This window comes from Meriones unguiculatus, chromosome 1, assembly GCF_030254825.1.
Source record: "Meriones unguiculatus strain TT.TT164.6M chromosome 1, Bangor_MerUng_6.1, whole genome shotgun sequence".
NCBI classification, from domain to species: Eukaryota; Metazoa; Chordata; class Mammalia; order Rodentia; family Muridae; genus Meriones; species Meriones unguiculatus.
This window is the reverse complement of record NC_083349.1, coordinates 19,963,790-19,991,573: the sequence shown is the minus strand read 5'-3', so window position 1 is coordinate 19,991,573 and position 27,784 is coordinate 19,963,790. Positions and strand designations below refer to the sequence as shown.

General features: G+C 50.8%; 1 protein-coding gene and 1 long non-coding RNA gene across 3 annotated transcripts in view; one reads left to right on the top strand and one right to left on the bottom strand.

Annotated features, from left to right (window-relative positions):
* Window positions 1-79: 79 nt before the first annotated feature.
* Cd81 (CD81 molecule) lies at window positions 80-15,476 on the bottom strand. The gene is made up of 8 exons (XM_021633728.2): window positions 15,195-15,476; window positions 5,426-5,540; window positions 2,648-2,745; window positions 1,911-1,985; window positions 1,587-1,691; window positions 1,206-1,307; window positions 773-859; window positions 80-682 (listed from the first exon to the last, which is right to left on the bottom strand). Exons 1-8 carry the CDS (start codon window positions 15,258-15,260, stop codon window positions 620-622), a joined length of 711 nt encoding a protein of 236 aa, XP_021489403.1. The 5' UTR covers window positions 15,261-15,476; the 3' UTR covers window positions 80-619.
* A 129-nt stretch (window positions 15,477-15,605) lies between these two features.
* Window positions 15,606-27,784, top strand: part of LOC132653759 (uncharacterized) — an 80,040-nt gene continuing 67,861 nt past the window's right edge. Inside the window, exons 1-3 of one of the 2 annotated variants that reach the window (XR_009591620.1) lie at window positions 15,606-17,020; window positions 18,973-19,114; window positions 22,804-22,965. This is a non-coding gene — a long non-coding RNA (uncharacterized LOC132653759). The remainder of the gene's footprint in view (window positions 17,021-18,972; window positions 19,115-22,803; window positions 22,966-27,784) is intronic. The other variant, XR_009591619.1, reaches the window with a different exon arrangement.

Here is a 27,784-nt window from a genome sequence, read left to right as displayed (position 1 = left end):
ACAGCCTCTCTTGGACCTGCTCACCCTGTGCCTGGAGAGGTCTGACACCACTGGCACAGGAAAAGGTCTGGCAGTCCCATTAGCATGCCTGATTTTCTCCTCCTTTATTAAATGACTGTTTCAAGATGTAATTACAGTTGAAGGTGACACGTTAGAAAGAACAGGTGCATTGAAGGCAGTAAGAGTGCTTACAAACCCAGCTCTTGAAATGGGGGCAGGAAAGGGAGAAGGATTAAAAAGATGTGAGCAAGGTGACGACCCCACAATGGGCAGAGTGGGTGGACATGGCCCTCTAGCTCAGCTGCATAACCTCTGGGCAAGTAGCTGTGAGGGAGGTGTGGCTCAGCAGGCAGAGATTCCCAGGAGTCCAACAAGTACAGGGCCCTGCAAGCCAGGGCCAGCTCCACCTCTACATCCCCATATATGCCACCTATGTGTGATGCCAGCCCCTGATACGTAACAGGAAAGGTTCAGAACAACAAAACCCTCAAAAGTAAAAAGGCTAAATGTAGCAGAGTAATACAGAAATATTATATACACAGGCCACGGTCCCCAAGGCGGCCTCTGGTCACTCCAGGGGTGGGGCGCTGCAGGGTCCTCTGGTGCAAAGTAAAGGGCTTTAGTACACGGAGCTGTTCCGGATGCCACAGCACAGCACCATGCTCAGAATCATCTCGAAGATCTGCAGGAGGGAGGGGCATGTATGGTCAGTACAGGATCCTGGGAGGGGTGGCACACCCACCTACCCACCCATCCGAGGCCCTGTGCTCACCATGATGACGGCTACCACAATGGCTGCAATACCAATGAGGTACAGCTTCCCAGAGAAGAGCTCATCAATTTTCTGATGGCAGTCGCTCTGCAGAGATAGCCAAAAGGTAGTTAACAGTCAGTGGTAGGGCCTATGTCCCACAGCTTATCTTCTGTCCAACAATAAATTTAATAAACATGGACCTGCTGCCTATGGCCTCTACCACAGGGTAGTACTCCTGACCTCACTAGTACCGTAGGGTCACCAGCGTGTGAGAGAGACCATTCAGGAAATCAGTTTTCTAGGATGTTCCAGGGGCTAACCCAGCTGTCAAGACCCTGTACCCCACTACCTAAGATGTTCCATGAGCCTATCTGAGGTCCTGCTTGAAGTGCTGATCTCCCTGCTGGGTCAGACCACCCAGGATATGATGCCCAACCCCATTCGGTGCCACCTTCATTAGAGTGTTGAATATGTTGCTCCCCGAGGGACACAGGCTGTTCTTCAGCACAGAGGTGGTCAGTGCAGTCAGCGTGCTGGAGCCACAGCAGTTGAGCTGCAGAAAGCAAGAACATCATGTCAGCTTTGGAGCTTCAGGAGACCAGGGAAAGGTCAGGCACACAGCACAGTCAACCCAAAACACCTGGGAGCACAAGAGCCCAATTTCTCCAAACCTAAGCTGAGGCCCATTAGGTTCCTACCCGGAGACCTACAAATCACAGAGACCGTTGGCCATGCCCTGTCTTGCTGCTGAGATCTGGGAAGAGATAGGACTCGTCCCCACACACACGCCAGGAATCCCACAACCTGCCCGCCTGCTCCAGCCCAGTTGTACCGTCTCATGGAAGGTCTTCACCACAGCCTTGGCGTTGTTGGCATCATCATCCACCACAGCCTGCTGAAGGGCCTGGTCATAGAACTGCTTCACATCCTTGGCGATCTGGTAGAGAATCATGGCCACAGGGATTACCACACCAAGAGCATCTGCTTCCCCTGACGTGCTCAGCCTGAGGCCACCTCTTCCACTGAGCTCCCAAGACCCTCCTAACCAGGAGGACCCAGAAATTCAAAAAGCACCCTATAACCCATGGACAAAAGCAATCCACACTTGCTGCCCAGGCAGAGGGCATATCTCCCTCCCCTGTGAACCTAGGCTTACCTGGTCTTTGTTTACGAAGCCCCAGATGCCAGCCGCCACCTCACAGGCAAACAGGATCACAAGGCAGGTGAAGAACTAGGGGAGAGAAAGAGTCAGAGCCTCGACCAGCAAGCTCAGGCCTCGCTCTCTCTTTATAGGTACCCACACTGCCAACAACTATGAGCCAACGAGGTTGGCGATATCCACCAACAATGTCCTGATTAAGAATGGGCCACACAGAGCCATGAGACAGAGCCTGATGCAGCCCTCCACTGAGATGTCCAAGTTCTCATGACCTCACCCTGCTTCCGACTCTGCAGGATGTGGCTGGTACAGGAGATGCAGCCGACAAATCCACAGGCTTCAAGGAGGCACATGCAGCAATGTGACCCCCACCTTGACCTCAGTTTCCTTACCCCCTTTATCCTACGCCCATGAGAAGGTTAAATTATGAGCTGTGCTTCAGTTTCTCCAGCTTATGATACTGGCAGGGCCTCCTTCCCAGGATAGCCAGGCTCTAGAAGGCACATCTAGGACTCAGCTCCACCAGTAGCTGGTGTTGCCAGGGGCACTAAGGCTGGCTTTAGGGGTGAGACAGTCCTCTGGAGTTTATGCTTTTCTAAAGAGAAACTCCCTTTTCCAACATGTGTCATCAAAGACTCAATGGAAATCCAGAAAACAGAAAAACCAAAGCCCTGGGGAAGCCACAGAGGTTGCCAAAAGCCCTGCTTTCCAACCCTGCAGCCCTTCCTACTTACCGTCCCCAGGAGGCACTGGGACTCTTGGATGGCTCCATAGCACCCCAGGAAGCCCACAAACATCATCACAGCTCCCACAGCAATGAGAATGTAGATGCCTGGGGAGGGAAAGACCTGAGTGAGCAGACTGCATGCATCATTGCCCAAGACAGGAACACCCAGCTCACACCCACAACAGGCAGAGTTTGGCAAAGTGAGCTGTTTCGGCCTCAGTGTCCTGATGGCAGAGCTGCCACTGCCACCGGAGGACAAAAAAGCAATCCAGTATCTAGAGAACATGTATGCATTTCACAGGTATGTTCTGCCCTGTAGCCAGGCATCCACCACCTGCACCTGAGAACCCTCAGCACTCACTGTAGAGGGCTGAAATGATCTACCCATCTCAGTACATGAAATGGGGAAGCAGCGTGGGTGTCGGAGGCAGAGGCCCAGGACTACCAGTGAACGCAAGGGACAAGCTATACCAGTAACCAACTGCAGGTACCTCATCTCAGGGACACTGGTGTATTAACTCTTCTGCTCACCTAACTGTAAGGACAGTAACCTATGGGTGGGGTGGCTGGAGGGCTGACAGGATGATAAGGGCAGCTTGAGCAGAGTACCCAACACCTGCCGCTGGCCGGACTATGAATTTACAGGAAAGCACCGTGGTCCATGAGGCACCAGCTGGGCCACGTGCCTGTCTCAGTGCCCACAGTACCCCTCAGCCCCTTGGAAAGACCACGGTGTCTCTGATGAGCCCTGTATCTCTTGGTCCCTCAGCAGACACAGCCCTTCCCCCAGTCTCCATGGTAACACTGAAGGGCAGTCCAAGATTCCTTGCATAAAGCCAGGCCCATTGTCCCCTGCCTGGACAGCCCAGGGAAGAAGGCGCCATGGCCAGGACCTACTGCCAGGCTTAGAAAAAGGCCAGATCCTTTGGCCTCACTAAACACATCTGGTCCAGGAAAAGCTTCCCACCAGAGCTGCCTGGAAACTGGCTTCTTCTCTGCCTCCCAACAGGTAGAGCACCTTCAACCACGGCCTTGTCTGCAGGCCCTGAAACTCCAACCTCAAGATGAGGTGGGCTCTGTCACTGAATCAGGCTCAGCAGGAGAATGCAAACAGGGCACCTGACCCATGGACACTGTCCCAGGGCTTCCTAGGCTGAGGCACCCTCCTAGGCCTAGCACGCGCCCTATCTAAAGCCCATGGGTGCTATCATCTGGGATGTTAAGCAAGGCCCTGAACTAACTCTCCTAAGCACAAGACAGAATGCCTTTGTCAGGGCCACATCTGCTCCTAATAGGGCTCAGTCCAGGGGCAACAGGAGGCTCCAGAAAGCCAATTCAGAACGGGCAGGGACATGGCAGCCAGAGTAGTTCCCACCCATAGGCCATGGGCGGCCTTGTTATCCGGTGCCCAACCTGCCACACAGTCCAGTGCCTGAGACTATTTCCCCAGTACCCAGGAGACCATAACCACAGAAAGGCAGGTGGCTGAGCAGCTCTGGAGCTGAATGTGAGGACAGAGACCTGCTTCCTAGGCTACCCTATCCAGGCTCTGCAGGGTACCCTGCCTCTCCTGCCAAACCAGTGCAGAGTGGGAGCCTGGCCTTCCCCGTGCAGAAGGCCTAGGGGCAGGAAAGAGTCCTTTATGGGCCAGCACTCCTCCCATCTGTCTCTTGATGCCCAGATCACCCTTGTGAAGACACCCATACTAGTTGCTACACAACAAGCCACAGTCTCCATATGACCTGGTGGGTATCCTCCTCCTCTTCTGAAGGTACTAGATCCAAGGTGGGAGAGTTAGTGTGGGACCTTCCCCAACTAACAACTGAAAACTGCTATCCTCAAAGGAGACCAGGTTCTGCCCCTGTCCACATTGCCTGGACCCCACCACCGTACATTCTACACATGGGAAGGCTATGGGTAGGGAGGAAGGAAAAACAGCCAACCATGGGTTGACTAGAGACCTTGTTTGCCCTGGAACACTTGGGCAGAAAGGGAGAATATGAACAGTTTCTGATCTCATGGTCCCCACTCAGCCACCAGTCATGTCTCCCAAGCCCCTTCTAGGCTCCACACAAGAAATAGGATCCATCTCAGACCGCTGATGACAGCTGGGAGCTTTGAAAGGACAAAAACATCTCCAAATAGTCCTTGAGGTTCAAGGGCACCAGGTCCCCTTTCCAGCGAGAAGCTGCCTCCATCAGCACAGTGAGTGTATCACAGCATAGCATAGCATAGCACAGCACAGCAGCCATCTTTCTGTTTTTACTGCTCAGGAAGGAGGGTGCTCAGTCCCCCACAGACAGCCTAATAAGGCAGGTATAGCAGTTGGGCCTGTGTGCTGGTGAGGGGTGAAGGGTGGGGGTGGAGAGGGGTGTCTGAGTCATCCACTGTCGGGCCAGTCTCCAGCCCTCCCCAACTCAGGACTCCTGGAGCCTCAGCTGTTGCTAGCCCAGGCATTCAGCCCCACCCTGCCCAGGGAGGTTCCTCCAGAAATGCCCATGTTAAAATAAGCAAGGTCCCACAAGGCTCCTGCCCCTCCCAGCTGCTTCTCTTCTGCCTAGCCTAGTCTCAGATCTGTGGGGTCCCCAGCAGTACCACACCCAACCCAACTCTCTTGTCTCAAGACCCCCTCTTGTAGGCAGCCTCCTCGCACAGCACACCTTAGGTCTAGGCCATGGCCAGTTCTAATACTCCACCCACCAGATTTAGAAGCTCAGCTTCTTCCTAGAAGGGGGCCTCTGACTGTTCTGGGCTTATGACTAGACCCTGTCTCCTTGTTACTCACCCACATAGAAGGTGCTGGGTGCTGGTCTGTCTCCCAGTTCCAGGTAGAGCAGGCTGGTGGTCTGCGGGTCATGGCGCAACCACAGAGCCACACCTAGGATCACACCTCCGGCCAGCTGGGGGGGGGGGGAGAGAATCAGAAATAATATCACACATAGGCCAGGGCATTATGGGGCGATGAAACCCTACTGTGCTCATCAGGTAGGGGCATCACTTCTAGTTGTGAAGCCAGACTAGAACCAGGACCATGTGTCTGTCCACTGTCCGAGCCACTGTTCACTGGGGTCCCTGGGTCCCACCAGCTCCTTTGAGTTGTGATCCCTGAAAATAATTCAAGTGTACCGCAATATTGCATGAAGCATTCAAGGTTTGGGATGAGAACGTGGCTCAGTCGGTGAGTGTTTAGCATGTAGAGAGCCCACATAAACTGGGTTTGGTGGTAACATGCCTGTCATCCCAGCACTTGAGAGGTTAAGAGGGAGAAGGAGCAGAAATTCAAGGTCATGTTGAGTTTGAGACTGGCCTGGGCTGTATTAAACCATGGCTTTGTGTGAAGCCCTATAATAGAAGCACCAGGAAGCAGGAGGTGGCCCTCAGGACAGATCAAGGAGAGGCCGTCTCTTTCCTTCTTGTAGGCCTCCTTCTTACAGGGCTCAGTAGCTTTCCCCAACAGACACAGGAAATGGAAATCAAAATCTGGGCCTGATAAAAAAGCACTAAGTGGCCCACTTCCTGCCCTGGGGATCCAGGCCAGGCCAGGCCAAGACACAAACTCAAGAAAGCTTTGGGGAATCCCCAAGCAGATTTGGTTCTTGAAAGAGGGCGTATGGGAGCCACATTTAACTCCTACACTAGGACCTTGTCCTCTGCCTAACCCTCAGAGAGAAAGCTGGGTGTGGGGAGAGCTTTCTCCAGAGCACCATCTCCCTGTACCCCAACTCCACGCATGGGCCCTGTGGTTTCTCAGCCTCTTCTCGCTAAGTTTTAATTCGGTTTTCACACTGTGGTTCAGGAAGGATGAGTCCTCAACCTCCACCAGAGCCTGAGAGAACAGGGTGTGTAGAACAGCAGTCAAAGCCACACTATGCACCTGCTGCCCAATCCACAAATGACATCAAGGCTGGGACCCTCAGGCTGCTCTCATGTGCAAGGGCCCTAGTGATGCTAGAGATCCCTACAACTTCCAGAACTTTACAGTGGCAGCTCCGTGTCTATACACTCTTAAGAGGGTAGCCTTCAGCTTGGGCAGCAGAGGCAGGAGGGTTGGGCACAGACTCCAATAAGCAGCACTGTGAGCAACTCCTCTTGAACTGGCTGAAGGGGAGGAGGTGACTGGCCTGGGTTGCCCTGGTAACCTGGCTTCTTTTGCAGCTTTGAAATGCCATGTATTTTGTTTAAGAACTAGTCCAAAGGTCACTCTGAGATGTCCCAGGGCAGGAGAACTAGGTGGCATATCCCCACCCCGATCCTTCCCTCTGTGGTAAAATGACCCTATAGTGACAAACCCTGGTAGTCACCGAAGCTGAGGAGCAGCTGGTGGGTGACCCTGCCTTTCTCAGTCTGCGTGCTTAACATGAGAAACAACTGCAACCATGCAACCATGCAACCATGCCTGACTCAGGCTTCTCTACTGGTAGAGAATATTCTCTGTAAGCTGGGAACAGAAGTGGGTGAGGCATGATGTCCAGCCCAGCCCCAAAGCCTGCTAACGTGGGTGTCTGGCCAAACTACCACTTACAGCAAGGTTTATGAAAAAGGTGGGGTCAGGAAGCTAACTCCAGAAAAGTCTCTGGGCTTTAGTCCTAAATTGACAAGCCTGAAACAAAAAAACAAACAAACAAAAACAGAAGAAAGGCCAAACTGGGTGGGGTGGGGGTAGGCGAGGCAGTGGAGGATGGGGAACTTGGCCAGTCACCCCATTGCTCCCGAGGCAGAGTTGAGTGGGAAGGAATGCCAGACACTGGGCTGGCTGCCTCCAGTAAAGTAACCCCATCAACCCCTACTCTAGGAAGAAGCAGAGGGAGTGCTGGGGAAATTAAGAGGCCCAGGAAGGTGGAACAGGGGTCTTCAAGGAGTAAGAGGCTGGAAAGGAAACTCAGCTTCAAAAGTGTAACTGCCTAACACGACCGAAACAGGCAAGGAACTTCGAAGACTCTGTGCCAAGAAAGCAAAACCACCCACGTTTCACCAACAGACACACCGAGAAAGGGCATGAAAGTACGGGCTGGGGCTATCCTCCTGACATCGTGAGGCATCAAAGGAGCCACCGGAAGATTACGCGCCTACCCACTAATTCAAATTGCCACCGGGTGCTGCAGGGCGGGGTGAGGAGTGCTGCTGCACTGGTGAGCAGCTTGCCGCTTCTAAGAAGTCTCTTTCTGAGCAAGTTAGCTGACGCCTCCCACTCACTACAGCTGGCCTTGCACCTCAGCCTCTACCCCTCGTGTGTGCGTGTTCGCCAAACTTTCCCTGTTACACCCCAACCTACAGCAGTCCATTATGTCCCTGACCGGTGAACAGACAGGCCCTGGGTCCATCACATGGCAGAACCCCCAGGGAAAGAAAAGACACACCATGAATTAGCCAGGGGGACAGTTCAATTATGCAGAGTGAAAGAAGCACATAGAAGATGAAGCAGCTGCTGCCTTCTGACTAGGTTCATAGGAAAGCAGAATTCAGAGCTCGTTCGAGATGGTACAGTGATAGCTCAGCAGAAGTTCTGGGTGAGAAGGAATAAAAGGGACCACAGAGGGTCTCAGGATACTCTCCTGATGGTGCTAACAGTTTCATGCATCTAAATGTTTACTATGTTAAATGTCAAGCACAGCTACAGAAAGCTTTTTAACACCACCCATGCTCTGGTCCCTGGATCAGAGGCTCTGCTAAAGTACATTCCCAAGGCCCAAGAAGGGTATGAGGGTGAGGGGGTCCCAGTGATTAGGATCGATCAGGCTGCTATAGAACTATAGGTTCAGAATGAAATGCAAAAACTGGGCAACATTCACATCTACTAAAACAAACAAAACGCAAAAAAAGAATCAGTCCGGTGTCCATGGAAACATGGAGTATTGCCGTTGGATGGAGACCCAGATAAGGTTAAGGATGGCTTGAGCCGCTGGCTGTGTCATATATGAGCTGGGGTACCACAGGCCTATCTCAATCTCCTCCACCCTCACCCTCATTTGTAAATAGGGGAAGTAATACACACAGGCTGCTACATACGATGTCACGGTATTTAGCTCGACAGAGTTGAGGAAGTGATACATAATGAATCTTACTAACAGCAGAATCTGGAATTTCTTCACGCATCCACTCAGGGGCCTAAGACACCTCTGCCCAAAGCTTCCCTTCTCCAGGTGGCTCTACCACCTGCTCCTGTAGCCTAAGAGACCTTCTGCTTAGAAGTGGGGGTGGAAAGCACCCAGGTGGCATGTCCAGGTTCCTGGAGTTCCTTGCACAGCACAAAAGGATGCATTCATGACTGTTATCAGGATTATGTTACTTCCTCCCGCTTGAGGACTAATACATAACAGACTCAAACTTTAACAAGATGAGGAGCTGCCAAGCATGCTGGGTTCCTGCCCGGCTGGTCTTGTGGTTTCCCAGAAGTGACTGAAAGGGAACAGGCCCGGGGTAGCATTCTATTCTATGCTAGCTGTCCACTGCCCACCTCCCACCCTTGGCCAGATCTCAGATGGGGGCTTCCCTGGAGTGTTCCTATTGCTACCCATACACACTCACGCCTCCAGGAGGGGACAGGGCTTCTGTCACCAGCTTGGTGCGTCTGAATGATCACCCCAGATACCCCACGTTCCAGAAGTCTGACTATAACATCAGCTTGTTCCTTTAAATGACCCTTTGTGCCTCAGGAGAAGAACCAAAGGCAGAGACGGATAGGGTTGGGGCTTACCCAAAGCCTTCTGGGAAAATGATGCACACAGGAAGGTACACCAGAAAAGTGCCTGCTCACCTAAGCAACTGGGAGGTGCTGAGAGTCCAAGAACCTCCCTGTGATGGCAAAGATAGGGAAGACCAAAGGCAGTGGACAGAAGAAGGCTTTCCTGGGCAGCTGGGATAAGTCAGAGTAAAGAGGCTCAGACGGGCTGTTTTTAGGAGCTGTGGCACGGGTGAGGTGAAGAGGCTGACGGAAGAAGGTGACTTTGGTGCCGCCCTTCCAACCTGCACGTTAACCTCATGCGCTCAGGCACCACCGAGCCTCAGGGCCTGGTCTGGGCCTGGAGGATGGGGACAAGGCCAGATTTCTCTCTGAAAGATATTGGATCCTGCTCAGGCCTTCCTATAAGGTAAAGACTTGTGGTCCACTGAAGGAAGCTCAGGAAGGAAGCTGGAGAGAGGGGCAGGAATCCTTGCCTTGGCCAGGAAGCATGGTTCCTTTCACAAGGCCCCTCGCCTCAGGAAGCCACTGTCTTAGCATCTAAAAATAGGCAGCAAAGCAAAAGTCTAGCTCTGGGGCCCAACTGACAGGCTGGGGGTAGTGGTGTAAAGGGCCGAGGCATGGCCATGGGAGGATACACCGCTGAGTTGAGGTACAGGAGATCAGGCTAAGCCACCCCAGCTGGGCCCCTTCCAGGGCTGGGCTACATGGCTCCTTCTTGGCAAGGAAGCTGCAAGGTACCTTCCCCACCAACCCCTCTAGAAAAACCAGGGTCTACTGAGACCCTGAAGGGAAACTGTGTGGATCCAGATGGCCAGTGATATGCCAAAGTTACGTACAGCAGAGGCTGGAGGGAAGTCAGGTTTCTTCCAGCTGTTTGCCTTAGAGAAATCTCAAGTGGGCCTGGTACCCACGTAGAAGGTCCAAGTGAGGCAAGGGGCTGGGGTAAGTAGAGGAGTTCTATTTAGCTCTGGTGTTGCCATCAGCGGCAAGAGGCTTTCACCTGCTCCAAGCTAGGAATGGCCCTCTGTCCCAAGGCAAGGCTGCTGGGCTGGTATTTTGACTATGGAGCATGGTGGAGGAGTGGGGCGTGGGAGAGGTATGGTAGTCTACTCCATCCCACTACTTCCTCTTGTGGCAACTAGCTGCTTGAAAACCTCAGTCCCCTTATCACCCGCAATGGGTCTGATAACAGCCTAACAGAGCGCTCTTTGGGCGAGCTGGATGAGCTGTTATCATGGTCTCCAGAGTACAGGAGAAGACTGTTCCCAGGGGCAAAGGCCAGGCCATGGCCCAGGATAGGAACTTTTAGCCATGAAAAGCTGTGAAAGGCTGGGCAGTGGTGGTACGCACCTTTAATCCCGGCATGCGGGAGGCAGAGGCAGTTGGATCTCCGAGTTTGAGGCCGGACTGGTCTATAGAGCGAGTTCCAGGAGGGCCAGGGAAATCCTATCTTGAAAAACAAACTAAAAAAAAAAGTTGTGAGAAGGTGAATAAGCTCTAGTGAATGGGTGGCAGCTACAGTATGTGCTTCCAACACCAGGTTCCACTCCAGAGCTCAAGGCATGGTGCTCCAGGAGGACAGGCGGCCTGCTGCACCCTGCTACACCGGACACCATTAAATACCATCGGGATTTTACTTCAGTACAGAGCCAACGTTGATGCCTGACCACAGGTGAAAGCACCTAAGATAAACAAGTCACTGGGTGTCACAGAGCCACCCTGAGAAAGCACCGAGTGATCTGTGATATAGAGCAAGGGGAACACAGAGCACAGGGGGAGGGGCCCCATCACCCAGCATCCTCTGCCCTAACTGTCTGGCTTCCAGGCTCTTGGCCTGGGATAGCAACTCAAGGTGCTTTGGGGCCATAAAACTCTGGGAACTGTGGTTCTGAGGCACTTCCCTACGCTCCCATCCCTACAACCCTCCCCGGACTTCACATGCAGGGAAGCAGGTGCCCTCTCCCAACACCCCCTGGTAGTTATTCTGGCAGCCCGCTCAAGATGACCGCCACCAGCTGATCACTGGCCAATACCTTGTGAACAGTTCCCTCAAAGGGCAGAGACCACTCAGGACCCCAAATGGTTTTGAATGACATAGCCTATGCCTCACAGAGTAGCTTAGACTGGATCCAGAAGTGTGTTAGTGTGGGTTCTTCTCTCTCTCTGTCTCTGTGTGCGTTTGTAGGGGAGATAAGAGAGGGGTGGCAGTCAGTCAAAAGAACACTGGCATATCAGGTCAGAGTAATATCCTATTGAACAGATGAGGGCTGCCAAAGTCTAGTTCTTAGGACACCTGTTTCTCTAGGAAGAGTCCTAGAAACAAAATGGCTACCTATAGGGGCTCAGGGACATGCAGCACTCAAGTGTGTCCTCCCTAGTTTCCTGGTGTCAGGGCCAGAGCCACAGGTACCTGGTCTTTTCCACTACCTTGCCCTGCCCTATCTCCCCCCCCCCCCCCACCTGAACTCTCTCCAAACACCAGGCCTGTGTGCAAGGGTGACTGCCTGCTCTCTCCCTAGGGCATCTGGACTCTAAGCCTATTGATTTTATGACTGAGGTTCCTCCCCTTTGCAGGGCTCCGGGTGCTGGAATCAAAGTTGGCAGATGTTGGTGCCCTCCTGGAGCAGCACAGAAGCTCCATTTGAGGTAGGACTGAGCTAGGAGGGGAGTACGGAGAAGCCTGAAGGGTCCAGAAAGAATTGGGGTGGGGTGCTTACTATGAGTGGGAACCGGGGCAGAGGCTGCCAGGGGGATTCCCACTCTTTACTCCCACTCCGTGCCTTCCTCTGCTCAGACATCCTTTCTCTGTAGCCAGTCCGGGGAGGAACCACAGACTGCGCCTTCTCGGGCAGACCAGCCCAGCGGTTGTCTTTCCCAGAGCCCAGCAAGCAGACAGCCTGAGGGAACAAGAGGAAGTCTGCTCTCCCACCGGTGAAACTAGGCACAGGAAATCCTCATTCTACCCGAGCCCACAGGACTGCAGCCCCTCTGCCAGAAGGAAGGCAGCCGACCGCTAGGTGACAGACAGTCATGTGCAGTCTGGAGAATTAAATGCCAGTTAAGAGGCTGTAATCAGCTTCTCGTGGCGGGGCTGGCTGCCTGGGCCACTGGAAGGGGCCACCAGCAGCCACAGGCTGGAGGAGCAGCCAGTTCTGGGCAAGGGATACAATCCCCATTCCAGTAAGGATGGTGGCAGCCTCCTCCCCTTAGCAAATTACTCCTTTGAAGACATACTACACAAAGCCCCTATAGACCCACCCCAGGACATAGGCTGGCACAGTGAGGAGCAGGAATACCATCTCCTCCTCTTCTGCCCTGTTCCCATCGAGAGTCGGGAGACTGATCCCTCCACTCCAGATAGGTTTCCACTTTGCTTCTAAGAGGATCTCACATCTGACACTGCTCATCTTTCAGGTTTGTGTCCTGTCCCATGTATCTTGGGAGTCCAGAACTCTGAACGAGTAGAGTAGTCTCTGATCGAGATGGGTCAAGTGTGGGTCTCAGCCCAAGGACGGCTGGTGGGCGTGAGATCATGCAGGCAAGGGTGCCTGGGATGTCTCCTCCCACAGAAAAGCCACTTTAATCTTTAAACTGGACATTTTAAAAAGTATCAATTGAGACATTTACTGTCAACCAAATCTCACTTGTAGAGCCCTTAGCCCCCATAGCCACCACAGGCTCCCAGGACCTCTCAGTCCCCTCCCCAGGCACTTCTTACATCATTACTCAGCTTTCCTTGGCCCAACTCCCTGTTGGACAATGTGCCCAGCATCCATTTCCTGAGCCTTCCCTGAGCCAAGCCCCTTGTTCCACTCTGGAGTGCATTAGCTAGTCTGCCCACAATCTCTGGAGGCAGAGACCCCAAGAACTCCCACTTCAGAGGGAGGAAGTAGAGACAAGGCACTGGAGAAGTGGGGTGGAGCTCCCCAAAGGTTCAACTTCATGGCATCGGACAAGCATTGTCACATGGGACACAGAAGGAGCCCCTCTGATGGGGTGGTGTTCCCTAGTTGTGGCCTGGCTCTGCTCCATATCCCTGCCCACTGTGGGCCAACATGGGTGGGAAGGACAGGTCCATGGGATTGTGAAGGATATGGTTTTCACTGTTCTGCAGTCAGTAAGCAGGCCCCTGGGAACAGGGAGAGGCTTCAGAACTGTTTCCTGGAGCCTCAATAGAGAGCACCCCAGGGACACGCTGGGACTCCACCCCAGCTGCCTGGGAAACAATCTGCCTTAGCCATCCCCAGCTCTCCAGGGAGACTGGGGGGCTACCAGTTGGATCAGGTGTGTGGACCAAAATATAGTAATAATAATACCCTGCAGGGTCCTGACATCCTACATCTCCTACATCTGGGGCTCAAGGACCAGTGTGGGGGGCCGCACAGGGACTTCCTGGGTGTGCATTTAACTTCTTGCATGGCTCAGAGTAGGTAAACACTGACCAGCATAGCTACCCAGGCAAGACCCCAGGGCATGCCCTGGAAGAGGAAGCTTAACCCCATCACCCATGCTGCTCCCCTGAGAGTATTCCCTGGGGACAATCAGGGTTCCCCCCTCCCCCAACAGGCCATGCAGCATAGCCCCAGCTGAGTCCAGTCCAGTCTCTGCCAATCCCCAACATCTTATTGCCGATACCCCACCCTGACCCACCCTGGGATTTTCAGCAGTCTAAGATGGAAAAAAGGTGTCTTACGTACTCACTATAGGGGCCATCTTACAAGTTTGCCCTCCCAGCTTCAACTTCAGAGCCACACTGTCTTGGCATACCCACATTTCGTGCTGGGAAAAAGGAGGGTGGCAGCACTCTCCTGAGGAGTGGCCAGAACTGCCCACTCAAGTCCCCACAGGAAGGCCCGTTAGACTTCTCATTCTCAATCCAGTCAGGAAATGGAAACAAGCACACACCACCAATGGTTATTCCCCAGCAGTGAAGACAGTCAGGAACCCAAGGACCCTTGGAGACCCTCCTACACCCAAGTCTGCATTCCAAGATGACCAAATGGGCGTGCACCTCTTTCCAAAGTGGAGAGAGCCCACCTCAGACCCTGTATGTCTGAAAAGATCTCAAGCCCCTAGTTTGTACAGACCCTAGATCTTTGCACCACCCTCGCATGCACCAACTCAGAACAGCACGCCCCCTGCCTCTCAAAAGCCCCCACAGGACCTTAAGGGCCAGGCCGGGGCTGTAATCTGTGCGCTGTGCGGGAAACCACAGACAAGGAGGAGGGGCCGCTGGGGGGTTGGGAGGGGCAGGAACTGGGGCACGGTGCGCAGCAGCACGCGGGCCGGGCCACCTTGTCCTCTGGGCCTGGAGCTCGAGCCTCTCAGGGTGGCAATACCAAGCTGGAAGGAAGGCAAGGGTGGAGTAATAGTGGGGTGGACGTCTCCAAGGCAAGTACGGAGTGTGCCACCCCCCCCCCCCATTTCGAGGCCGCCCATCCAGGGGCGGTGGCTACGATGAGCTCATGGGGGCGGGGCGCCAAGATCCCGCCCTTCTCGAGCCCCCTCAGTACTCGGCGAAGCAGAATGGTCCCCAAAACAGCGTTCAGAAGGATGCGTGTACCCCCTTCACAGCTGAGGGCTCCAGGTTATATGACTCTAGCCCGCAGACCCTTGCACTGGTCCCCAGCACTTAGAGGGGACAGGCCAGCGATCCCCTGATTTTCTGGCCCCAGAAGCCTCTCGAGCGGAGGCCCGGAAGCTCAGCTCTCGGCCCCAACCCCGCGGGCGAGGGGCGCCAGGCACCCGACCGGCGCAGGGAGCCCACAGGTGGCGCCGCAACTTCGCAGCTGCGCTGCGCTTTCTTAGCTGGGCCTAGCGCACTACCCAGCCTTGCCTCCGTAGGGTGAGCCCGTCCCCAGTGGCTGCTCACCCAGAAGACGAAATTGAAGACGAAGAGCAGGTATTTGATGCATTTGGTGCAACCCTCCACCCCCATGGCGGCGCGCGGCCTGCAGAGCTTGAGCTGGTCCTGAAGCGGGTGGTCTGGGGATGCAGGACCGGGGTCCGAGACTGGCAGATGGCCAAGGGCACTGGAGAACCGGAGAGCTGGGGTGCGGAGAGCGAGAGGCGGGGTGGAGAAGGGCTGGAGGCCTAAGCAGGAGGCGCGAGAGTAGCAACCGCTTTGAAGCTGGGGCGCGCTCGCTCCAACCGGGCGCGCGCCGCCGAGCTCTGCACTCTTTATAGACCGCTAGGTCCCGCCCCTTCAAATCCCCGCCCCAAGGACGCTCCTCCCCGGACCCCACCTCCCGCCTGCGGGGTGCCCGACCAAGGGGTGCTTGGGTGCTGCCACCTCAGTCCCAGAATAACCGTATGGGAACTATGTTCAGCTAGTTTTCGGGACATCGGTACACTGTGCATGCGCAGAATGAATCCCCAACCCCCGAGGCAGGCTGCTGCTACTGAGGACTGGCTACAAGATACCCCCCTCCCCCGCCAAAAAAAAAAAAAAAAAAAAAAAAAAACAACCCTACTTCCTTCCTTCCTTCCTTCTTTCCTTCCTTCCTGGGGTTGGACTTTTTTGGAGGGTTCCCCAGTGTAGGTATCTCAACAGGAAAGGGTCTTAAAAGTTAGCATGTTAGCGGGAAACCGTGGCGCACGCCTGTAATCCCAACATTCAGGGAGGCAGAGGCAGGAGGATCTCTGTGAGTTCAAGGCCAGCCTGGTCTACAAAGTGGGTCCAGGACAGCCAAGGCAACACAGAGAAACCCTGTCTTGAAACAAACAAACAAAAAGTTAGTAGGTTTCGTGTGTAGTAGGTTTTGATCTTCCAGGCAGCAACTTGAATGGGCCTGAAGTTCTAGAATGGAATTCTATGTAGCCTGGCTAATCCCACAGCTCACAGATAAGAGTCTCTGGCTGTAGTTCTGGAGACTGCCTTTACGAAGGTCAAAAGTGTACCCAGTCTCTAGCCAATCTTGTGGCTGGAACACCTTCAGGGGCACCTTCAAATACTATATTCTGTCCTGCCTGTGCCTTCCAAGAGTCCTTTCTCCATTTTCTGGCTGGCTCCCTGAAAGTTGGGGCTATGAAGAAGTGAGGAAAGATTTGGAGCAAAAACAAAACAAAAAGTCATTTGAGTTTGAGGAGGAAGTCTGTGAGGATTCTTTTTGTTTAAAGGGGGGAACAAAACGCCCTTGCATGTGCAGAGATGGATACCTGCTCGCTTATCAGCTCTTTACTGTCTCCAGTGATAGGGACACCTCAAGCCTAAAGTGGAGATGCACATTAAAGGTCACGAAGGGCCACCTGTTCTGCCTATGTACTGTGTGGTACATCAGGATTTTAGTGGGTGCCATTGTGTTCCCAGAACTGCTCCTAGTGCTATAGACAGCCTAGGAGCCACGGCTACTCCCTTTGGGGCCCTTAGGTTCTGGTCACATCAATACCAAGGAGGACATTTCCAGTATGCTTTGCTTGACCTATCATGATGGGGAATTATTATTTTCTTTTGGAGCAGTTTCCTTCCAATGAAAACATCCCATCCTGCAGGAAAGGTATTAAAGACTCAGGAAGTAAACAACTAACAAGTCTCAGACGTTCCTGAAACTTACAAGGCCCCTTCCTCCCGATAGATGTATGAACAGGAAGAGAGCCCATGCTCTGAGCTACTGAGGTGCCAATCTCCAGGGTGCCAGCTTTCAACCAATGCTGGAACTTTTGGTGATCAACAACTGTTTTCAAGTTGTCTCTGATGCTGTAAGTAAGCCGTCATCCATACTCCTATAAAGTAGCCCCAGTCAACTGATTGATTTACCAAGTGAACTTTGGAAGAATCTTTCTTTGGTTTATTATCAGTTACCTATCTGGAGTGAGTGGGATGTTCACGCTGCATCTCCCCAGGGATGTCACACAATAATAGACCTGCACTGTGGGTCTTAGAAGATCCAAGCTGGATCCAGACTCTCACACCCGAAAAGCCTTTTGAGTTGGGAGAACCATTCCAGGACAAGGCACAAAAAGGAGGCTCTTAGGCCAGAAGCTGATGGAGGCAGGAGAAAGCCAGACGGGTCTGAGTTACGTAGAAGGCAGTCTTAGGTGGCATTCTGTTCTGATTGAAGGTGTTGGGGTGGGGAACAATCTCATAGATTCAAGGAGACTTGCTGAGAGTACTGGTTGCAAGAGCATATGGGGCCACCTTGCAGGGACTGCATGTCCAAGTGCCCTGCCTAACACCCTGCAAGCCTGGCCTTATGAAGACACGGGGAAACCAAGGGGTCCACTTGGTGGGACATATGTCAGGTACACACTCAAAGAGTGCGTCAGAAAAGGTCCCCTGTGTTTAGCTCAGCCTGACAATATCTTTTTTCTTAGTTGCAAGAAACCAGTGATAAAGGCAGATGTGCTATGTTAGGGAATGAGGGAGGAAGCCCAAACCTGGGATGGGAGGTTCCTTCCTGCTTTCCCCTGTCCATCAGGTATGGAAGGAGAGAAGAACAGGCCTTCACAGCCAGGGCTTGTCTCACAACTCTTCTGTCTGTATGACTTTGTACTGGCTTCTCAGTTTCCCCAAATGTGACAGAGGTGCTTCAGAGTGTCTCTAAGGTGGGTAAAGGCAATATGTCCTTGTCACTTGGAGCAGAGCCTGGCCTGTGGGAAACTCAAGGTCAAGTCCTTTTTGGCCCAGTCCCAGGGTCTTGTGACTCACTCCACAGAGGACTCCCACTGTGTGTGTTTGGCAGGAGACAGGGGGAGGTTGTTGCAGAACCACTCTGTTTCTCAGTTTCCTAAAATTCATGAAGACTACCCAAAAATGGGCTATTTATGCAGAGCTTGCTCAAGCGAAGAGTTGACCGCCGTCACTTCTGCTTGCTAGAGATTCATATTCAGGTCAGGGAGCAAGACAGCTGTGTATTGAAAGAGTTCCGCATCCAAAAACAGCCAGAGCAGTGCCAGACTCTTGTGAGCATCTCCATAGAAATGCAGTCCCCTACTCTCCAAGCGCCACACTCTCCTGATAAAGTACTTCATTCACCAGCAATAGAAGGGGATCTGTGCTCCAGACCTGAGGAAAGACCGAGGATTTATAAAAAGCCCTGGGCCTGTGTCTTCTCAAGGAAGTCTGGAGGCTCCTCATCCAGAAAGGTCAGAGACAAAATAAGATGAAGCAAACAAGACAGTCTCAGCATTTCTCCCTAGGGTTCTAGGGAGGATGATTCGGCAAGATGGAAACGGTGCCATCCAGGACAGTTTGCTGGTGAATGTTCAGAATCTCCTATGAAACATACCTACAGGCCTGTGAGGGAGTTTCTAGCCTGGGGTGACTGGGGTGACCCCCCCCAATGTGACCAGCACCATTCCGTGGACTGGTGTCCTAGGCTGAATGAAACTCAAAAAGTGAGCCGAGTACCAGTGTTTATCTCTGCTTCCCGGTATGGGTGTAATGTGACCGGCTGCTTCATATTCCTGTAGCCATGCTTTCCCTGTCATTATGGACTATGTGCTCTTGAACTGTGAGCCTGAATAAATCTTTTCTTCCTTAAGTAGCTTGGTCAGATATTTTTTTTGCACGGTAACAAGAAAATTAGCAGTTGGATGAGTCAAAGTGTTTAACAATGTGGCAGATATAAAAATCAATATGCCAAAGGCAAACATATTTCTATAGGCTATAGTAGTGAATAATCCAAAGTGTAAATGATGATCTCGTTTAGAATAGCAGAAAGAACAAAACATCAGTGGATAAAGACATGAAGGGCATGTGCGAAACTTGCAGATTTGGAAGAAACCAAGGATCTAACCATGTGTGAGAGGATCTGACTTTGACAGGTCAAAGACAAAATTATCATTCAGGAGGTAACACTTCAAAATTTGTCTGGCTTTTTACATGCTGGTTCTAAGTTCAAGGCTCTTTTCTTTTAAAAAATTACATTTTATTTCCTCTGTGTGTGTATGTGTGTGTGTGTGTGTGTGTGTGTGCATGCTATAGCATGTCTGTGGAGGTCAGAGGGCAACTAGGTTCTCTGTATCTTAGCTAGTGTTGATATGGCTGTGATGAAGCACCATGACCAAATCAACTCAGAGAGAAAGGAAATTTATTTGGCTTATACTTCCCTATAACTGTTAGTGATCAAATGAAGTCAGGACAGGAACTCAAAACAGGAAGGAGCCTGGAGGCAGGAGCTGATGCAGTAGCCCTGGAGAGGTGCTGCTTATTGGCTTGCTGCTCATGCTCAGCCTGCTTTTTTATAGAAACCCAGGGCTGGCATCATTCACCATGGTCTGGGCCCTCCCCCATCAATCACTAATTAAGAAAATGCCTTACAGGCTTGCCTATCTTATGGAGGTCTTATGAAACCCTGATCTTATGGATCTTCCTTCCTTTCTTTTTCTTTTTTTTTTTTTTTTAAAGCATTTTCTTAATTCAAGTTCCCCTATCAAATGACTTTAGCCTATGTCAAGTTGACATAAAACTTTCCAGCACAGGGAGGCAAGAATTTATTTGGCTTGTGCATGCTAATCACAGTTCATCATTGAGGGAACTGAAGCAGAGGCCATGGAGGAATGCTGTTTACTGACTTGCCCCTCCTAGCTTGTTTAGTTTGCTCTTATACGCAGCTCAGGACTACTTGCTCAAGGGTAGCACCATCCATTATCTGAGCCCTCCCATATCTGTAATTAATAAAGAAAATGCTCCACAGACTTGCCAGCTGTCCAACTTGATGGAGATGTTTTCTCAGTTGAGGCTCCCTCTTCTCAGGTGACTCTAACTTGTGTTGGGTTGACGAAAAAACAAAAAACTAACCAACACAATAGCAGTGGAGATCAAAGGAATAAGTAGAACTGAAATTCTAGAAATAGAGCTTTGGTTTTAAATGAGAAGACAAGACAATTCAATGGGAGCACGAGTGGTGTCTCTGATATATGGTTCTGGTATAGCCATTCTCATACATAGTAAAACTAAGGCAAATATATCCAACCTCATGCCTGTAACATTATGACCAAAATGAGACCTAAGGGATAAAGCCATGACTCAATGGCTAAGAGCACTGGCTGCTCTTTAAGGAGATTTGGATTCAGTTCTCAGCACCCACATGGTAGCTCACAACCACCTATGACTCCCGTTCCAGGGGATCCTATGCCTTCATCTGGCTTCCACTGGCACGGGGTGTGCATGTAGTCTGCAGAGACATGCACACAGGCAAAACCCTTACACACATAAAATAGTTAAAATTAACTAAGTAAAAATCTTTCAAAAAAATGAATCCTAGAGATGAAGGTAAGAGCTAAAACTTCAGCTGGGCATAGTGGCACGTGCCTTCAATCCCAGCACTTTGGAGGCAAAGGCAGGCAGATCTTTGAGTTTGAGGCCAGCCTCATCTACAGAGCAAATTCCAGGACAGCCAGGATGAAATTCTTTAAAAAAAAAAAAAATGCTGATTGTGTTAAATAGCAATTTCCTGTCCATGACACTGAGCACACAAGAGCAAAGGAAAAAACAGAGGCTCCAGTCCATGGGCTTGATCTCAGGCTACATAAGGAAGGAAGGAAAGAAAGAAGGGAGGGAGAAAAGACAGAAGGGAAGGAGCTGGGTACCAATATTCATCTCTCTGCATCCTGACTGTGAATGTGATGCCATTGGCTGCCTCAACTCCCTGCTGTCTTGCCGTCCCTGCCTGAGCCTCAAATCAAAGAGCCAAAACAAACCCCTTCCTGAAGTTGGTTTTGACTGGTATTTTGTCATAACAATGAGAAAAGTAACTAACTCAATATTTGTACTAAAACAGGAAGTCCTGAGCATTGTATTAGCAAGAAATTGCACTGATTTGTTGAGAAAAGGGGAATTGAAAATCGTATTTGTAAATCTGTCGCGCTACCAGAATGCAGTCAGGTGCCAGCCCAAGGAATGCCTTGTATTGGCCTGCCTGGCAGGAGTGAGCATCCCTGCCCCTCCCCGTGCTGCTCCATGAATTCTATGCTGGGGGAAGAAAAAGGTTGACACGGTGGAACAACCAGGAGAGGATTTGTGTTTTCCTGAAAAAAGATATACAGCTTGTCAAAGGACATTGAAGGAAATGTTTTGGGGCTGAAATAATGTTGGGCCAGGGACCCATACCTTGACCAGGTCTGCTTAGTTTTGTATACTTGAACCCTCTAACTCTAACTCATGTCAGGACCCTGAAGATGGACCTGGGCAGGAGATTGCTGGATCTCAGTCCCCCTTCCCAGTGTAGCTATGTTGGATAAATCTCCCTTTTTCTGTTTATTAATTTGTCTCTTTTTTTTTAAAGATTTGTTTTCATTTTTTATGTATAAATGTTTCTGTGTGAGTGTGTACATGTATGTGTGTGTGTTTGTGTGTGCGCACACCTACAGAGGCCAGTAGAAGTTGTTGGAGCCTCTGGAGTTGGAGTGACGAGTTGTGAGCTGCCTGACACGGGTGCTCAGAATCAAACTCAGGTCCTCCGCAGGAGCAGAAGTTCTCTTAACTACTGAGCCATATCTCTAGCCCCTTAACTTGGCTCTTTTAACTGGTTTATGAAGAATGGGCAGCCAAATCTAGCTTTCTGGGACTCAGACAATCACTCTAACTCCAGTAATACTTTCTAGTCATGAAAGCACCCAGATAAGCAAAGTGTTTCACTTCTCTACCTCAATGGTAAATAGAGACTACAGTATGGGCTGAACTTTAAGTAACCGTGGTTGCCACACTCCCTGTAATTCTGTATGTGTGTGATAGGAATGGAGAAGATGATATACTTTCAAGGAAAATATTCATTGATTAAAGGAACTTGTGACAACTGGCAGTTGTTGCCAGTTGGCTATCATCTTTGTACTGTCAGGAGAGGAAAGTCTCTACTGTCATAAAACTTCTCAAGCCCCCTAAAAGATCTCTGAAATTGTCTTGAGGGGGTCTATAACCAGGAAATTTGGACCATATATTTGCCTATATGTAGAAATATGTGTGTTTGTACAACTAAGAGCAATTAAAACACATCCATACAGAAATGAATCCACATACTTTTTCTATGTGCATTTTGTTATCATAGCCAAAAAGTAGAGCCAGGGCTGGTGAGGTAGTCCAACAGTTAGGAGGGCTTGCTGCTCAGTCACAAGGACCTGAGTCTGGATCCCAGAATTCACAGCCAGTAGCTTATGTTGGCCTGCAGCTCCAGCTCAGAGGGACGTAATGCCTTCTTCTGGCTTCTACGGGCACTGTATGCGTGTGATGCACAGACAAAGCACCCATCACTTTATAATTACTAATTGTGGCTATTAACTACATCTGGAATCAACTAAAACTCAAGCAGCTGAGCCTTCCTGTGAGGGATTTGCTCAGTTGCATCATTTGAGGAGGGGAGACCCACCCGAAATCTGGGCCACGCCTGCTGGTGGCAGACCACATAAAAATGAAATGGAAGAAGAAAGCTTGCTGCTTTTTCTTCTTTTTATTTTTTTCTGTTTTCCTTCACTTTCACTGGCATGTTCATCTGCTTTGTGAGTCAGTCATTCCATTGCTGGTGTTAGAATCTACTTTTTTTCAGGCTTCCAACACAGACCAAAGACCAGCATCTCTTCAGGAATCCACCAGGACTCCAGCACTAGGAGGGACTGCTTAGACATCCAGTCTTGTCGATTTAACAACTACCAGATTCTTGGCATTTTCACTGGGAAACTGCTGTTGCTGGAATACCAGACCACAGCCTGTAAGTCATTCTAATAAATTTCCTTTTAATATGTATTAATATATATTCATCCTATCAGTTCTTTTCCTTTAGAGAACCTAATGCATACACGCAAAAATCATATATTTTTAAAGGAGAAACAACAAAAATAACCATCAAAGCAACAAATGTATCAACATGACATTGTCCAGACCACAGAGTATAATGCAGCCATTAAAATGAAGGGAGCCATGTTGTAAAATAAAGGAAGGACTCATGTTATAACTCAGATGAGCCTTGAAAATGCTGAACCATGTATTGTGACACATGCCTGTAACCTGGAAAGCAGAGGCAGGAGGATCTCCACAAGTTCCAGGCCAACCAGAGTTATAAAGTAAGACCCTGTTTCAAAACAAAACCCTTAAATATTTTGTTGATCAATAAGGCCAGGAATAAAAGACCATATATTCACTTTCTTTTAAAGTGCTGAGAAAATCAGGTTTAGTGGTACATTCCTTTAATTTCAGCACTCAGGAGGCAGAGGCAGACAGATCTCTGTGAGTTTGATACCAGCGTGTCTACATAGAGTTTCAGGATAGCCAGGACTACATAGAGAGACTCTGCCTCAAAAAAATGTGCTGAGAGTATGTAAACTGATAGTGGTAGAATTACAGAGATATAAGGGAGTCTTGCTATTGCTTGAAGCTTGGAGGGTGGTGCTAATGCTACCTGAAAGATCTTGCCACATCTTTAGGGGCTTGGCTGCATACCTCCGATTACAGATAATGTAGACCCCATTCTGTCCATGGGAATGCTTTTATTGTAGATGAATTGTGGCTGCCTAAGATATAAAATACATAAAAACAAAACAAAACTCAGGTGGGCCTCCGCAGCAGGTGGCTGGTCTGGGAAAAGAGGAGAAGAAATGGATGTATGCCTTGGAGTTGTTTGGCAAGCATACTTGAGTTCTCTAGTTGGTCCCGCCACAGTACAGGCTTTCTGTACTATGTCCTGATGTTTGGGGCTGATTTGCCCTGTGGTCAGCATTAGGCTTTCCTTCCTAAGCGGTATGAATCCTAGTGTCCTGTATGGACATTGTTTATTTGGGGAAATGTCCTAGTTAGCTTTAACTGTCAACTTGAAACAGTCTGGAACCACCTGATAAAGGTGTCTCAGTTGAGGTATTGTCCAGATCAGATTGGCCTGTGGCCTTGTTTGTGGGGAATTGTTTTAATTTTTAATTGATGTAGGAAGGTCTATCCCACTGTGGGTAACACCATTCCCTAGGCAGGTTGTCCTGGGATGTATAAGAAAGCTAGCTAATCATGAGTCTACAAACAAACCAATAAGCAACATTACTCCATGGTTTCTGCTTCAAGTTCCTGCCCTGGTTTCCCTCAATGATAGACTGTGACCTGGAAGTATAAGCCAAGTAAATAATTTCTTTCCCTAAGTTGCCTTTTGATCATGGTATATTATTATATAGCAACAGAAAGCAAATTAGAACAGGGAATCTTTTGTCGTTTCTGGTCATCACATTCAGTAGACCCAGAGAACTCTTGGGCAAGAGGAAGTGGACAGAAAATAAGAGGGCCTGTCAGCAAGTTAGGGGTTTTGGGAGGAGCCAGAGGAGATGAGAAAAGTGGTATCTACTCACCATAGGTGATTGAGTGGTTAAGCAGAGACATAACTGAGAGACATATACCTGACACTTAGTCAGCATGTGGACAAAAACCCCAGACCAGACAGCACAGGAAGGGAGGGAGATAAAGGTTAGAGTGTGAGCCTGACCCTGGGTACCCGGGAGGGTCAAGCTCTGGACTGTGCTTTTAAGTGGTGGAAGAGGAAACCCACAGGGGCAGCAGTGCAGGTCCAGAAGGAATAACCACTGTCTTGCCTGTGGACAGAGATAGTCAAGAGGTCACCAGAAAGGGAGACCTTCCTGCTTCGGGGACAACAAACAGCCCCAACTTGTGAGGTTTTCAAAAACCCCAAGCTATCAAGCCTTCAGAGTCAAGGAAGAAAAGGAAGCTCAAGGTTGGGTCATGTAGGGCCACCTATGAGTGTCCCAAAGGCTTGAAAGCTTGCCTGTGGCCTGCAGTTGTCTGTGGAACTGCCTGCAGTGAGGCGCTGGCCTGGTGCTGGGAGGCCTAACCCTGCTGTACCCAGGATAGCATCTTGTCCTGGAAGCCCTGAGATGTGGGTTCTGTTCAGCTCTCAGGGAGCTTGTAGAGGTCACATGTAGGCCAGGATGAGCTTCCCTAGGATCTGTAGGGACCCAACCCCCCTTCAGTCCAGCTGTCGGAGGAAGAGGGCAGCAACAATTCTGGATTCCTTGGCGGGTTTGGGGGATGGTTATACTGCAGCTGTGGAAAGAAAAAAAATCCTGGCTGGCTACTGAAGGACTGTGACCCTGACCGTGACTGGCTGGACACTGCAGCTGCCCCTACTGTGGGACCCTTGTCCCTCAGATGGTGCGGTCCCAAGGTTGGCCAAGTGCATTCAGTTCTCTGGGTCAGAGAGGGCTGGCCAGAACTTCATATTCTTTCCACCTCAGGACTCCAGGCAGGCAGTGGAATCCGGAAATCTGGGCTGAGTCTGCAAGAGGAGGCCCTGTCCCTGAGGAGAGGGTCAGATGATCCAGTGTCTGTGCTGGGGGGAGGGTGGAGCTTCAACCTGCAAGGCTAATCCTGCCCTTATGGTCTCTGTGTCACTCTGTGCTAAGACCCCAGCAGTGCTGCCTACTAATGTGAGGCCAGGGTTGCCTTCACTATCTACCCAGGAGTCCGTGCCCAGTACTGGGAGTAGTAGCCTGTCAAGATCCATCCCCTGAGGAAAGAGGAGTTCTGGGGAGTGATCAGGGGTGGCTGTGATGCTCTTGGAGTCTCTGTTCCTGTGGATTATAAATCTAAGGAGGCCCAACAACCTCTCTCTGACTTCCAGTTCTGTCCCATCACCGTGGATTAGACGGGCAGTGACCCGACTCCCACAGGGCTGGTGCCCACCTAACCTGGCATCTTCTGGTCAGAGCCAATCTGCCCTAGGCATAACTTTAGCCCCTCTTTCCCCAAACTGTATTCTTGAGAGCACATAGGGCACATTAAAACTTCAGGTCCTTTGCTTTGTCGCAGGGACTCTTCCTGATCTATGTCTCTTATTGTTTAGACTCTATCAGGGACTTCCAGGACAAGCTATGCCCTCTGTTGACTTCATTGCCTGCCACCTTCCAGATGACCAGGCCACACAGGGGAGGCAAGCTTCCCTGAAGGGGACTCTGGAGTTCCCACAGAGAGGCTGCAAGATGAGCTCTAAAGAAATGGGTGGTGCTTTGGAAAAGATGGTTGTTCGTGATCAAGTGTGTCCCCTACTCACCTCCAGTCTAGACCCTGATAGTTGGTCAAGGAGGGGGGTCACTAGGACTGGATGGGGAAGCCACTACAGGTTGCAGTAGAATGTAGAAGGAAGGAGGGTGGGTCTACTCAACAGAGAACCTAACGTTTGGACCGAAGGCAAGTCTTTAAAAGCAAGGAAGTAGCTGGAAATACTCAGGGGGAAGCCAGGAAGGGTGGGTTCCGTGAGAGAAAGTTCCGGAATCTTTAACTGTCTCTCCTTCCTATTTCCTCAAGCATGAGGGAATGGCCGAGCCAGCCTGGGTAAGGCTGTGGGATAAGGAAGTGGGAAGGTGCTTATGAGAGAGTGAGTGGCTAGGAGCATGGGGCTAGGCCTCAGTACCCACCAGTGCGTGGGTGGGGTGTGGCTGGGTTCAGGACCTAGCATTAGGAAAGTGAATGGCCACCAGCACTGCCTGCTAGTAATCCTTTACAGTGGAACTGGGCTCTGGTTTCCAGATCAATACTAAGTAATTAAGAGAGAGCAATTATTAAATAAGACTCAGAGGTCAAAAATTTTTGGCAGACATGAGAGTCAGAAGACTCCACAAGGGATGTTGCCCCACAGGACAGAGACTGCAGAAGGCTGTGATAAAGACAGGTCTGTTTGGAGCCCAGGTGGGCAGTGAGGAGGCTGAGTGGGTCAAGGGCCTCTGGCAGGGCACTGCTGGGAGAGGAGAAGAGGGACAAGGAAGGAGAAATAGGTTCAGAGTCCACTAGAGAGAGGGGTCCAGGGGGAGGGGATGAGCCCCAGGTATGGGGTAGAATGTGGCCCCAGCAAGGAGTGCGCCTTCTGACCTTATCCCCCTCCTAGCAGGCCAGGGGGTCTGGGAACACTTGCTATCGTAAGTTTAAGTGAAGAGCTACTGTTCACTAGGCTCAGCATAGAAAGGCCAGGCAGTGCTGTGGATCAGCTTCTGCAGGGTGCATGCACTTCTGAGGCCCCAATGCCACTGCCAAGTAGGGATGCAGGGTGCAGAGACAGCCTGGCGCGTAGACTCTTCTCTATGGGGGAGACTCTTCTCTCTCTCAATGCCCAGACTGCACATGTATTGAGACAGAAAGGGCCCATGGTGTGGATGGAGCCACAGGCCTGCAAGTCTCTGTGGGTGTCTGTCTTTCTAGACAGGTCAGAGGCCACTTCTTACTCCATCTAGGAAATGCAGAGTCTGTGTTGTACTGTCCTGCAAGGAGGCTCCTGCCCAAAATAGTGTCTAGGTTTTGACCCCAGGTTTTGGGTCCCTAGTCTGGTATTCTCGCAGCATCTGTCTAGGGCAGGCTTCTTGCACACCATGAATGCCCAGGGGCCAGGGACAATAGCTCTCTGAGCAGACTTTCAAGATAGCTTCAACATCCCGAGACCTTTGGCACTGATACAGACCTTGAGACACTGGGAACTGAGACGAAGGTGGTGTCCTTTTGTCCTTTAATCAGTCACTGGAAGGACACACAACAGGTGTCACCAAAAGGAA